The 14366-nt window shown below is 49.3% G+C and overlaps 1 protein-coding gene across 1 annotated transcript; it reads right to left on the bottom strand.

The window, feature by feature from the left end:
* Positions 1-1188: 1188 nt before the first annotated feature.
* Positions 1189-13750, bottom strand: LOC128722864 (nuclear receptor subfamily 2 group E member 1). The gene is made up of 7 exons (XM_053816546.1): positions 13741-13750; positions 10242-10322; positions 10004-10165; positions 2487-3478; positions 1896-1994; positions 1602-1824; positions 1189-1496 (listed from the first exon to the last, which is right to left on the bottom strand). The coding sequence occupies exons 1-7, from the start codon at positions 13748-13750 to the stop codon at positions 1189-1191; spliced, it is 1875 nt and encodes a 624-aa protein (XP_053672521.1).
* Positions 13751-14366: the final 616 nt, after the last annotated feature.

Below are 14366 nucleotides of genomic sequence, written 5' to 3'. Positions count from 1 at the left end.
GCTCGTCGTGAAGTGTCGTTTCTCAATATTTTTTCGTTTTGACCAGAACTCTCAACACCTTTCGTTTCCTCAGCAGTTATGAGTCATTTATACGTAATCAATAGTATTATACAACATTTTACAAAAGAAACGGTCGTTAGCTAGAAAACGAAACACAAACCACTTCGTGCACTTATCGTCTACGGCTCTATCGTCCTGTGCTTATCCTTGCTGCTTTAAGTGCATTTTGCCAACCCTGGCTATCGCTTCTCCGTAGTCCTGAGCTGATCGAGCTGAGGTTGTTTAATATTATTCTATACTCGAGCGTACATTGCAGTGATGTGATTTTAACGTGCGGTTTTTCCGTTTTTTTTTAAACCTCCCTTTACAAGGTTCAATTAATTCGGCTGACTTTTCTCTCTGACCTTCTGATCAACAGGCGAGTGAAACGGAAGGACATTAGAGACGTAGCAAAAAAAGGAGGAAAGAAATATGGAACGAAAAAAAAGATATCACCCACCCAACCACCAAATAGTAGCCCTCATATTTCGTGGGATTTCCGCGACCGGAATTTACTTTGCAAATTGAAGAACAACATAATTTTGCCCACCATAAGCCACGGTCAGAGATCTGCCCACCCAAATAGGTATGCAGCACACGTTGGTGGAGTGCCGTTCCCGATTGTTGTTTCTTTTTTCGCTCACCGCTATTACCATCGAAGAAAATTCACATTCCTTGCAAGCTGCGAAAATAACGCACCCGGCACTGATTTGTGGACTGTGTACCGTTCCCAGTTTGTGTCTTTTCTTGCCCGCAAACCTGCTCACCCAGTTCAGCGTGAAACATGAAAAGTTGATAACGTGTACCTTCGAGGGAAAGGACAGGCGAACGAACACACACACAAAAAATTAAAAACAGAAAAAAAATAATACAAAACCCACCAACCACCGCTGGTATGCGGTGCTGGAAAGCGATGGAAAAATCCTTCCTGCCATCGAACGAGCCGGAATAAAACTCAAACAGCCGGAAGCGTTGGAAAAACACTTCCGCCACCGAACATCGGTCCGCCAACTAACACGAGAGCGCAAACTCCCCTAGGGGAGGAAAAACTGCCACCACTGATGCGGTGATGTTTTTTTTTTCGCGAAAATAAAAAATAAAAAATCAAAAAAAGCAACAAAACAAAAACGCTCCAACAAGAGCGGTACCTTATGCCTTCGGGGTCAGAGCCCCGGTGGGTGTGGTGGCGCCCGTTCCCACCTCGAGGTCGGTGTACTTCTCCATCTGGTACATGTCGATCAGCAGCCGGGAGATGGGCACGGTACCGATGGTTTCCTTGAAGAAGAGCGTCTCGATGGTGGTGGACCGGATGGTACGTAGCAGCGGCAACAGGAGCAGCAGCCGCCCGAATCGAGTCGGTTGACGTGGGTAGCGAACGCGCACGTGCTCCGACAGGACGCACTGGGCCTGATCCTGCAGCATCTCGACTGGCTGGACGTCACACAACTCGGACGTTTCTGAACGTTCGGACGAAGGAAATTGGCCACGAAGCCACAGACAACAGGACGATTAGACGTGTGGCTGATGGGACGATTGAAAGATCCGCTTTTCGCGGCACTTACCGGGTGAGAAAAGAATGACCGCTTTCATGCAACCGAGTTCGCTGAGATCGGGCGAGATCTGTCGAAACCGGCACAGGATCTCTTGCATCGTTTTCATCTCAAGCTGGGTGGCAGCATCAGGTGGTAGACGATCGCGCACCTGCGGAGAATCGAGCAACCCGCTCAGGTCCCACGGTACACTCCACTGGGCGAAGTTGAGCAGGAACAGCTCCTTCCACGATTCCTGCGAGAAAGTGGATGAGATCGGTGAGCGAAAGTGCATGGGAAGTAGGGCGCATCTTGCAAAACATATACCTGCAGTAGCAAGTGTTGGTCGTTTTTAGAGAGCGTTTGAAATGGGATGAGGCAGCGCACCCATCGGACCGACATGAACAGCAGTCGGGCTGTCGTTTCCTGTAAAGGGGATATGGGAGAGCAAAATATGAGGAAAAGGCCCAGAAATTCTCAGACAATAACTAAGCATTTTTTGATGACCCAGACAAAGTAATAGAGTGTAGGAATGCTTAGGAAACATCTAAAGGCCAACATCTGAAGACAGTATACAATACAGCAGAAAACAAACATGGAAATAAGAAATAAAAACAATATCATAAAAGAACTATCGCTAGAGATAGAGTATGTAATAAAAGGTTTCGTATGAATACTTAAAGAATATCTAAAATATAAAATTAAACACAAAACAAACGCGGAAAGTAGGAAATTAAAAACCAACGAAAAGTGCAGAAATCAAACGAGAAATTGGGAGAAAAACAAGTAACCAACAAATGAGGCCTGACAAGGAAAACGATCACTAAAATGATGTCAAACCCTAACAAAAAACAAGCAAAAATAACAAGCCCTACGAAGAAGGAGCAACAAACTGAAACTGGCAATGGTATGGCAAACCTGCAGGATCTCCCACGTGGGTAGCCGTATGATGGCGGGTCCTTCCGGAGGCAATCCTCCACCGATCGGGTGCGGTACAAGCGGCGGCGGTGGTGGTGGAACCGGTGGTCCTCCTGCCCCTGCCGAAGACACCGGAGGCATCCCGGAACTCGTGAGGCTCACACCCGAAGGAGCCGTCGTTGGTGCTGGTGGCTGTGGTGCGGATGCAGGAGGCCCCACAGTCGCAACACCCGTTCCACCACCGGGCACGGGGACGAACCCAGGAAACGTGATGCTACCGTTGTGGTGGTGTTGGTGGTGTTGGTGATGGTGCTGGTGCTGGTGCATCTGGTACTGGATGAACTCCTGGCACTTGTCCGTGCTCATGAGGATGTCAAGGACGCCGTTTTGCGAGAGCGGTGACGGTAGACTCAGGCTGGTGGTGGTCGTGGCGTTGATCGGTGTTGGACTGAGGACACTCGAGCTGCCATCGACGGTCGAGTGTGGGCTTGTGAGACTTTCGGAGGGTGAATCGACACTGATCGAGCTCTTCGAATCGGTCGGTGAAGGTGGCATCGGTTCCAGGGCTCGGTAAACGTGCTGCACTTGACCGGAGGCCGCAAACTCGAACTTGCCGTGTTCCACCTTGATCGGTGATAGGATGCCCGCTCCCGGCAATCCTTGACCACCCGTTCCCCTTTCACCACCACCGTTGGAGCTCGCTAGGGAAAACTCGAACTTGTTCTGCTCGAGCTTGACCGGAGGCAACAGGGACGGTGGCATATGGTGGCCAAGTGGAGCGAACGAAAGCGGTTGGGGATGGTGCAGCAGGCTGTTGGAACTGGCCATGGCGGCGTGATGCAATCCGGCCGGAAAGTGTGCCATTGCGTGTCCGTACGAAGGATTACCGACGAAGGGCCCACCGAGATGTGGATGGCCAGGATGGTGATGGCCTCCGTTCGCCTGCAGGTGTTGCAGCTTTGGCTTTCGGGGGCCACGCTCGTGTTGCACCGCTGCAACGGAAACGAGAGGATGATGATCGAGAGCGAGCTTAGCTATGGGGTGGGGAGAGGGGGGGGGGGGAGGTGGGTGAATGGTGGGTGTGGGAAATAGAAGCGATCACGGGTGAATCGTATTAGAATGCGATTGGATCAGTGAGAGAGAGAGAAAAGGGCAGCGAGAGCCATTCGAAAAAGGACCTTTCGAAATTGTTGAAGCTCGATTCAGGGCGAGTTCCTGCGGGCGGTTTGAACCATTTTTGCGGGTGCATTTCGCGAAGGTCGTGATCTTTTTGACATTTTTTTTGTTGCGCAAACTGGAGGAATGCACTTTTAATCGATCTGCAGATCCGCGAACCGTTCGTGAGTGTTCTGATTGAGTTGCGAAAGAGTTTCGCCCGCCAGCGAGCGGGAAGAAAGTTTACTCTTGGTTGCGCGGAGAGAAGGCTATTAAGAAGGAGTTTTACTCACACCCAAACGGCAGCAAACTGCATTTTAGTTTGTAATCAACATAATCAATCACTGAAATCACTCAGAAAATGGATGTTGAGCTCAAAAAACGGTCACAAAAGACAGGGTGTTAAGGTTTATTATTGTCTACAGCCAGGCAAAGGCAAAGACTCAAATCAAAGAGCAACTAAATACCAACAAGTAGTGAAATTAATTGTAAATGCTTCAAAAAGCGACTAAAAAACTTCCTTTACAAGGTCCATCCTGTCCACTAAAATCACACATTTCAAATTGAGCCGTGTGAGAACAGCTTCTGTAATGCATCGAAAGAAGCGCATCCTTTTCACAATCCCTAAATGTATGGGGTTTTATTTGGCTGATTTCCGAAGTTCACAGGGTCCTTTGAAACGAGCGCACCCTTGGCAGGCATTTAACAGCCCCCCCCCCCCCGCTCCTCCCACGGTTCGTTGAAGATATCCTTTTGAACCGATCCGGCGACAGCTGGGAAAACGTGTTTAGATACGCACCGGCTCATTGCATCCCCACCGGGATCCTTTAATCTAATTAGGTCATGTGAAAAATTCGATCCGATAAACACCGTTTTCTAACCGATCGGACACGGATCCCATTCCCAACCTGAATGGGGGAATCGACCCCACCGTGTGTATGTGTGCACTCTCCCCCTCGGTTGCGTTTAACACTTCATTTGCACTGAAAAGGATATCGGTTTCAGCTCGTTCGAAATTTATTCCAAATTTCCAACCGCACCAACACGGGCCACGGATAATTGCGCCCTTCGCGTCCCGGCCCGGGATCGAGAGGATCATCATCAGCAGCAGCAGCGTCGTGCATCGTGCGTTAGCCCGGTTGAAAGCGGCTTAGGACTGCCTTCCATTTTTACGCCCTTCTCTCGTGCCCCGTCGGTGGTCGGTATTTTGTAACATTTTGACACATGACTTAACACACGGCATGGGAAAAGCGTCAGCTGATCGCCGGCAGGACGACGCAAGGGCATTAGCAAGCGGTCCACTCTGAAGGGAAGGGTCGACATTAGAAGCTAGATGGCGGCGATGGCAATCGAGCGTCTAATCCCCTTTTTCCTATCGGGTGCTGATCGAAATTTAATGTTTGCGACCGATTTACTTTTGGACTCGTTCGATGTCAAGTGTTTTCCTCCCGGGGGTTTGGTGTGACTACCCTTCGGGTGTCCTTTAAAACGCACCGAGGACGAAATCTTTTCACGCGCGCTCGAAACGCTACGTAGGAGCAAAAAAAAAAATGGTATAAGATGCCGTCAGATCGGCAAAGTTGAGACAACGAAGCAACGTTTTTCCATTTTCCGCGGCCCATTATCACCGCGGTGGACCTTTTTGCCATCTCCGGGGGCATGATCCCTGTTCTTTGTCTGCCGTGGGAAATGATTAGGCGACGCGTTTATTTCGTTCGCGTAACTTTTCCACACTCTCTCTCACCGCACGGAGCTCTTAATCCTTTTTGCCTGAGGTCCTGTGGGGGGAGGGAAACCCGCAACCCTGCGCACGGATATGTAAGAGCATAATTTCGTCCCTTCCTGCGAGGAATTAAAAAGTTTCCCCCGCACGCAAAGGAACCGCGCGCTTTGGTTTCTTGATGTCGCGTAAGACTTTGCATGCAAAAACCCTCATCGTCCTTTTCCGGCGCCACCACGCCACGGTGGTTTGGAGGTGGGCGAGTCTTTTAAGGGTGCCTCGATCCCAGGATCTTTGCAAAAGACGCCCAGAATCTTTGCGAGAAAAGGCTGGTCGACATCCGAGCCAAAAGGGAGCCGAGCTCAAACTCAAATATTGATCCACCCCGGGGATGGGACACGCAACGGGTCTCCCTTTTTGTGTTGCGGTGTGCAAATTTGGGATGGAAAATGGTCTGCTTTCTGCTTCGTGTGGATTTTCTCGACGACTTCACTCCTACTCTCTTTGGCTCGCTCAGTTTAAGGAATGCTAATACGAAGTGTATGCTAAGACATTCGCCTTCAAGTCCTTTGAGTCCTTGAGCCGTTGGGGTTGGGGTTTTCCCGTTCTTGGGTGTCATCGGGGCGCAACTTTCGGACTCACGTAATGATCGAGCTGCTGGCTGGGATGATGTGATTTCTTCGCCGGTGTATGGGAGGAAATTTGCGCCCCGAAACCTAAACGACATGCTGGTGGCAGACCAGCATTTTGCAAGCGTTGAGTGCCAAAGTTGAAAGTTAAGATGACAATCGATCGAATTCGGTTGGGGAGAAAAAAATCAAACGCGGCAATCGAAAGATAATTGGACGCTACGGGCGTGGAAATGGTGGTCTTTATCAAGGGCGCTTTAGTCTTTCCATTGCAACGGGGATATACTGAACAATTTTTCTACTCATATTCAACAATAGATAAAGGTAAAATGATCCAAATAAATTCGTTAAAAACACATCTCATAATGCTGCTAGTGTTTTTTTTTGTTTATATCCTTATAGGCATAGAATTGCTTGGGTAGAATATCTCATTGTACTAACAAGTGCTCCAAAATCAGTAATAAAGATCGTTTCATGAATTTTATCTTACGTGATTGCCACGATAGATGCATAACCGATAGTTTAAAAGAAGCACATTCAATAGTGTGATCCGAAAATGATTAAATTATAACACAGATTTGGTACGGTGTCGGTAGCCACAAAAGAACCATACATCGACAGCCAACCGAAAGCAGAACATTACACTGTGGTGAAACGTGTGTTTCCTAACATTTTCCAGCAACCCGATCCCCCTGGTGGCGCATAATGAACGAAGCACTCTTCCTGTGGCACACGAAAAGCTGCCTGCTCGTGAATCAATTACAAAACAACGGCATTCTAAACCATTTCCCAGCACCGAACCAACACGCACCAAATTGTTTCTAGCACCGACTCGGTGCTCGCGTCCGGAAATGTTTGCCGATAAATATTGAAGCAAAATTCCGTAAGCCACTGCAAACTGCAGCAACTCAAATCACCACCCGGAACCCGAAAACCGCAGCCCTTTTGCGCACCCAAAATCTCGCTTCATCGCCCTGGGCTCGGTGTGGGGCAGAAAGCGCGAAGCCACGGAGAGGGCTTTACGCGCGAGTGCGACAAATTCGGTCTCATCATCACACCGCCAAACCGTCGTGGGGGTTTGGGATGTGATGCTGGAAAACCTCGAATCATATGCCCACCCAGTGCTGAGAGCCCCCAAGCGTGGGAGGGAAACGCGCGCAAGGATATGTCGTTGTTTTCCACGCGAGCAAACGCCTCGATGTCGGCTCGATTCGTCCGCTTTCCGTGGATCGTGCAGCGATGTGGAAAAGCCGACCACCGACTTAACACCCATCCACCCACCCGAGCGGGGGTTTCGGGCGCGAATTAAGATGAAAAACAACGCTCGGGTTGACGCGCCGGCGAATATCTCGCATCATCAAAAAGATTCATGACCTCCCCCGGGAACCGGCACCGGAACACATTACGAATCGAATCGTTACGGTTTTGCGCGCCAGCAAAGGGCAAAGAGCGCCGGTGAAGGCAAAGGGCACGCATGAGCAGGGCCTGGGAATCGCGACACTTGCTGGCAGGCTCGACCCGGTCCGCCTCATGGGCCCTGGCGTAGGTGGAAGCTCGGTTTGGCAGTGGCATAAATATTTACTTGCTACACGCTACGGCTGCTGCAGCACGCCATCACGCGCACCCACACATGCGCGCGTGCGTTTTCTCCACCTTCGCTTCCCACATATGGGAAGGGATCGTGACGGGGCAAAATCATCACCCACCCCGGGGAACCGGGCGCTGGCTTAACAGCGCGGTGACGAAATTAGCTAATTTATAATTAATTTGCTGCGCGATCAAAACAAAACCCTCCCCGGGGTTGGGCCAGGTGAACCGCACCGGAACGTGTCCTTCTCGGGTGCTGTATCCTTTCGGGAAGGGTGGTTTTGTCCAGCTTTTTATTGCCACAGTATTTTTTTTATTCACTCGAGAGCCCTGTCTCGGCTTTCCATTTCGCTCCTCGCTCGGGAAGGGCATTAAAACTTCATCCGCAGCCCGTTCGGTTCACACGGCAGCATCCAGGAGGGGTGATGGATGAAAAGAAGGAACACAAAAAAAAAAACACACCCCACCTTCGATGCCTCACATGGCGTGGGCGAAGGATCAATTTCTCGTTTGAGATGAGTCCGCGTGAGCGAAGAGGTGACCATCGAGAACGGGGCAATTGAAGAAATTTGTAATCATGAGCCCATCAAGGTCAGTCTGATTCGATTCGGCGCGCGGCCCTTTGGCGAGGCGAGCCCTTTTTTCTGAGGGTGGCGGATAATTCGGGACATCACCACAGCTGTTCCGGATGGCCTGTTGGGTTTTGGCTGGACAGCGGTCATCAACAAGTTGCATTGTGAGCAAATTTCGACCACACTGTCCGTCAGCGCTGACAATCGATAGCATTTAAGCGTGTAAGGATAATTGGAAAGCGTTCTTTCCGACGCGCAAGGGTCATTCCGAGCGAGTGAGGCCGGAATTCGCAACGTCATGCTCATGCTCATATGTGAAACAGGCTTCGTGTGGGGGATAGCAACGTTTTTCTAACCGGAAGCGCTATTAGCTCATAATGAACACAATCACAAGGGATGCGTTGTATTCGAGCATATAATACAGTATTGAAGGAGGTGTATGAATCGTGGGAATTACACCAGCGATCTAGCTGACGAAGTTGTCAGAGACATCATAGTTACCACAGGTACTGCTTTTAATCGCTACACGTTGCTATGGTGTTCTTGACTGTCAGTGAAGTGTCAATAATATTTCAATAGCTTGTAAAATGTTTTACAATGTATGACAGGGTATTATTCAATGAAAACCTGCCCTACTAGAAAAATAAATTTTTAGAAACTAATATATCATATTTTGAATCATATGCGGGGCATGAATTTGCCTTTAGTCGAAACACAGCCAGGAAATTTATTCGATAACTGTAGTCAAACAAACAAAAAATCCTTACCCATTCACTGCTTCAAATGCCAAAAAGTACGCAAAGTTTAATAGGATTTTTCTTCCTTAAAGTGAGCATTACGAATGCGCCATCCATAAACCTAGGTATGCTTCGTTCGCAGACACTGGATAAAAAACAACTCCATCCAACATACGAACGCATGGAAGCGCGTCGCCTTATTTTTTCGCGGTTCATTTTTTTTTCGTTCTCTCCCACCATCCGTTTGATCCTTCGCACTTCGATTCGTTTCGCTCAATCAACAATCGCATCAAACGAGCGAGCGCGAACCAAAAGCTCACCGGCGAGAAATATGGCTTGAACCGCATGGCATGGTTGGGTGCCGGGAATAAAATATGTCGCCTCTCCTGTCCTCTTTTCCCGGCTCGGTCTCAGGCGACCACCAAAAGACGACATTACCGGCGAAAGTATCGCTTCCCGGCCCGGGGGATTACAGGGATTCCATTTTTGGTTTTCCACCAAAGTGCCCGCACCACGGTGGCCACGCGCTGCGGGCTCGAGTTTTCCGCGTGATGAACAAATCGACGACAAGCTTCTTATCGCTGGGATCTATCGTTCTGCTGAGGGAGCAGGTGTGGAGGCAAAGGACTTCCCCAGCCATTGCTAGCAAACAAGTGAGACGAAAAATGAGGGGGCCAGAGTGGCACCAAGCACCCAAAAAAAAAAAAAAACACCTAGCCCAAACTCAGCACCGTGAAGCACCGTCGCTCGTGACGGCGTAATGGTGGGAAAATGTACCGGAACGCTTCATTTGCCGTGTTTGCCAAGGCGCTCTGTTAGCGGTGCGGAAAATGATGGAAAACGATGCCGATTAGAGGCGCGCCCTCGGAACGCCCGGAACGCTGCCAGCTGACGATGTGGCGTCGTCTTCGAGGGCCCGTTTTTCCATCAACTCGGTTCGAGGAGGTATGGAAAATTGAAAATCGACGGAGGAAAACCGCAGCCCGATTGACGCACCGATTGATTAGCGTACCGTCGTGGAAAGTGCGGGAGTAATCACGGTCGCGAAAGTGTATGGTCCCATCCGTCGTTCGGCTTCTTGAGCACAAACCCCACATCCCGTTGAACTGGTACTCACCGTCCTTGTTCATGGCCGACTGGAAGCACTTGGAGAGACGGCAGGCTCGGCACTGGTTGCGATGTGTCTTGTCAACTGGACAGCGGCCCTTTAGCTCACCGGCCGCTTTGCACGTGTACACTCGGTTTCGGTGGATGCTGCGTTTGAAGAACCCCGAACAGCCTGGAAAAATAGTGGGATGGAATGGCCGGAGAGTCAATGGAAGTTTCGGAGAGAAAGAGTCACGGATTCGCCTTACCATCGCAGCTGTAGATGCCGTAGTGTTTGCCCGAGCTGCGATCTCCGCACACTTTGCACGGTATGTCCAGCAGTCTGTCACCTCAAGAGATCAGAGAGAAGAAAATCGGTTAGGACTGTGTTTTGGACGAGACCCGAGGAAGGACTCCGAACTATGAAGTAAGCATAAAAATCGCTCATCAATAGTTGGGGCTTATATTTTCATTTTTGCTCTTGAAATGTGTTCGATATTATCAAACATGAAGCGTGAATTGTGAAGTCAAATTTAGCAATTAGAGATTATTCAACTTTGTCCAAAGACATAGCGGCGTAGGATCACTATGTTTTTAGCAATTATATACTTATTTTTGTATTTAAAAGCTTTTCCAAACAAAATATTTACCATTTCTCTTTAGCTAAATAGCTGCCAAATTAATAAGAGCCAAGAAACTTAGGCGACTCCTTGCCTTTCCCTAATTTCCTGCGTCTGTTTTTCCATATCAGATCGTATAAATACTCCCGATCTACAATCAACAAACGCAAGTGAAAAACACTTTCCAGCACCTAAACGAATGCTCCAAGCATCGTCCCAACCGTCGCGGTGGAAAAATGGAGCACAAATCCCGTCCCAAATTCCCATCACCGGAGGAATCACTGACTAATGAGCTTTCGTTTGGATGGTGCCTTTTTTTGTTGCACCCTCAAAATAAGCCGCCCTCATTTTCTGCACAATCCAAGAAGCGAACGACGCAACCTATCACCCATGGAGGGCGAGAAGAAGACAAAAAAAAACCACCCGAGAAGCAATTATTTAGTCAGACAACCCCTTTTTCGTTAGCGCCACACAGGATGTCCCTTGTAATCGGATTCGGGCGCCAGCCAAATGTCGACGGCACTGCCGGCGGTTCAAATCCCTTTTTTTTGTCGCCACGGGCTAAAGGATTCCCTTTCCAAGGTGACACGCGAAACGGCAGGGCGTAATGCCGCGCGCTGTTTTTACAGCATCGCACGCTCATTTGCCACCCGTGCTGACGGGGTGTTTTTGTGCTATTCCGGCGCCACTTCCTTTTGCTTTTGTTTTGATTTGACGTTTGGCAGCACTTCTCACGCGCCCGGAAACGGGTTTCGCTCTCGAGCGGAAGCGCATTACCAGCCCAGGCCCTTTTTCCTGCCACTGAAGTGGGCTAATCTCGCAGGCCTCAGGACCCCCGGGTAGTGTTTTTCCACACTCTCCTTTCACATCTCCTAATACGCGGATGATGAAACGCAAATGAAACGTGTTTCCGCCGTACGCGTGTGGCGTGTCGCTCGAACACCAACCAAACGCCACCAATCACGCCGTCGATCGGTCATCAATCGGGATTTACATTCGATTGCGTGTCCTTCTCGAGGAAACCGACCAACCGAGGCCTCCGTGCCGCGACCAGTCGGGGCAGCTTTTCAGCTCGGCCAAAGGAAAATGTTTGCATACCGCGTGGTGCACCGAACGACGAGCCGGTCGATCGAATTCCAAACCCAACAACTTGACCCGTGCTCGCTCGGTGCTCTACTGCTCATGTCCGGCAGACGCAAGGATTGCAGAAACCGGCGGTCAAACAACAGCTCCCGGTTCCGGGTTGCACAATCAATCAGGTGCAGCCGCATCCGGTCATCGAAGCGCAGCCTTGCGTAACTTTCTGATATTGGCTGACCCCGGGTGACGGGCACCTTTTGACAAAATGGCGTCCACTTGGGGTGTTCACGCGCGTGCGGGTGGCATCGGAACGGTCGCAGTCGAGGTGTGGCACAAGTAAACACGAGTTAATCAAAATTTTAATTCCTGTTTTTCTAGCGGTCCTTCCGAGCCGCCCGAACGCGTCCGGTTATCGATTATCGAGCTGGCTTTCACACGCCCTGGCTCGAGGTGTGGCCGAGGGTGCACAACCCCGCTTTTGCGTGTACCCTTTTACGTCGCGTTTTGGCTTCCTTCGGTCCTTCGAGAGGCGGTGAAGCGCTATTTGCGTTTCTAATCCCCACCTCGGCGAAGCTCGAGCGTGCCTTCCGGCCATTTGGCCCTGGTGTCTATGTGTGTGAAGGTGTGTGGTTTTTTTTTTGTCTCGCTCGGTGTTGGGACCTCCAGGATAAGGCGGACGAAAGGGGCGCGAGCGAGTGTGTCTTTCTGGTTTCCGGTTAGCCAGCACGAGTTTGACCTTACGCCCGTGATGACATCACGGGGTCGTTCCTTCCCGCTGGAAGGGTTGGATTCTTTTTGCCAGAAAATCACAAACCAACAACCCAAGCACGTCTTTGGGCCGGGCGCTCTTACACACACCCCATTCCGGTCGCACCGGAGGAAGGGCGAACACTCGATTGTTTTGTTTTAATTTTAAATATTTGAGAAAGGAAAACACTCGTTACGCAGGGATTTGCAAGGGACCGTCGGGCGACCGTCGGTAGGCCATCTCGAGCGCACCGGGTGCCGATAGGAAAACATTCGACAAGCCGGGAAATGTCGGAAAACCCCCTACTCGCTGTTGATGGCGTTTTGTTGTGATGTTGTGATGCATTGTAGCGTTTTGAGCGCCTTGGAGTGGATGGCTTCAAAGTGGCGGAAGTCGTGTAATGCATCATGCATAAATTCAAAGCAAAAGAGGTGAATGTTCATGGAAAATCGGATCCTGTATATACTGTGGAATTGCGAAACGAACATCAAATGGTGAAAAGTCCTTTTGAAGGGTCATTAATAATCGCTTTTATCGCATTTACTACGCTTTTATATAGCATAAATGAAGTGTTCAGACTGAGAAGGAAGGACTTCCCGGATGGAATAGATAAGCACTCAAAAAATAGTAGCTTTGTTTCATAATCATTCAATTTATAAACAAACCGAGTCAGCCCGGGATAAGGCTCTCACCGGCTGTTGGGAGGAAATGCCTTTCAGCACTCAAATAACTAAATACGGCCTTGACCGACCTTAAATAAATATTAATTAAAATTTTAAATAAATTTTTTGAAGTAGCTGCGCGTAGTAAGAATTTAATCAAAAAATAATCAACTTTAGCAGTTTTAAATTAACATAGACCAATTTGAAAGTAAAACTTCTATTCAATTAATATGAGAGAAATTTTGTACGAATCACCAACATTTTTCTTTGATTTACTACTGGCATATGTCTTGACAACAATATTAGTGGAAATACTAGAATATTTCACATCTGGAAATTTTGCTAACGTTGCACCGGGGTTCTATCCCACCGGCCTAAGTGCGTTGCCATTTTCATTGAAATCATGACATACCAAGAAAATTATCTCTGCTTGACTTTATACATGCTTCTTTTCCTAAAATGAAATGGTGTGATTTTGAATGGTTAGCAATGTGAATAACATCAGTCATTCGATATCAGTGGCTGAGCATAAAATTTCTAAATTTAGCGTTCAATAGGTTGTTGAGATCTTGATGTCCTTGTTATGTCCTTCTCGAAATATACGGGACAATATAATGGACAATGTGAACCGAATTACGGTCGCGGTTATTATCCATACCTGTTCCCATTCTGCGCGGTTGCCAAATGAGTTTGAAATCCACCGTGAGCCTGTTGCCGGAGTGGCCTCACGAAGCTGGTGCGAAATTCCGACACAGTGCCGTCGAGTCACGAACCGGCCGGAAACAACAATTCGCCCACTAGTCTGACTTTGGGCTCTTCTCACCTTCACTCGTTCGCGCTTCGACACTTTCGTCCCTCCAGTCGCCAGGACTTTGACTTTCGAGCGGGGAAATTATGTTCTTCCGAATGGAAAATGGAGAGCAAAAAAAAATATCCTCCGTCACCGAAAACACGCACCCTTCCCGAGATGGGATAATCGCCCCAAATCACATTCAATCCCGTGCGGATTCACTGACACCCGGGCACCGTCTTCTTGCGCCTTCGAACGCAATGAGTAAGTCTGCACCTAACCTCACTTTGATGCCTTCCGAGAGCCTCCAATGCTTCCGACGGTGCACGCAGCGTGCTTGACACTTTAATTATTCCAGCCGCACCCAGCCGGTTCTGGCACCGGAGCGATGTCAGTCCGTTCGTTCGTTCGTTTGTCAACCGGCCTGGTCTCGCAACCGATGCTCGTGTGCTGTGACTTCGACGGACATCGCACGATAACAGAGCCCCAATGGC

Source organism: Anopheles nili, chromosome 3 (assembly GCF_943737925.1).
Source record: "Anopheles nili chromosome 3, idAnoNiliSN_F5_01, whole genome shotgun sequence".
In the NCBI taxonomy this organism is placed as follows: Eukaryota; Metazoa; Arthropoda; class Insecta; order Diptera; family Culicidae; genus Anopheles; species Anopheles nili.
The sequence above is the reverse complement of the archived record's forward strand: the minus strand, read 5'-3'. Positions and strand labels throughout refer to the sequence as shown.

What these genes read in the sequence shown, in the direction of transcription:
- LOC128722864 (XM_053816546.1), bottom strand. An exon ending in GTCGGCCATGAACAAGGACG is followed by an intron (nt 3,479 to 10,003) that starts GTGAGTACCAGT and finishes TTTCCGTTGCAG; the next exon opens with CGGTGCAACACGAGCGTGGC. An exon ending in GGTCATTCTTTTCTCACCCG is followed by an intron (nt 1,497 to 1,601) that starts GTAAGTGCCGCG and finishes CCGAACGTTCAG; the next exon opens with AAACGTCCGAGTTGTGTGAC.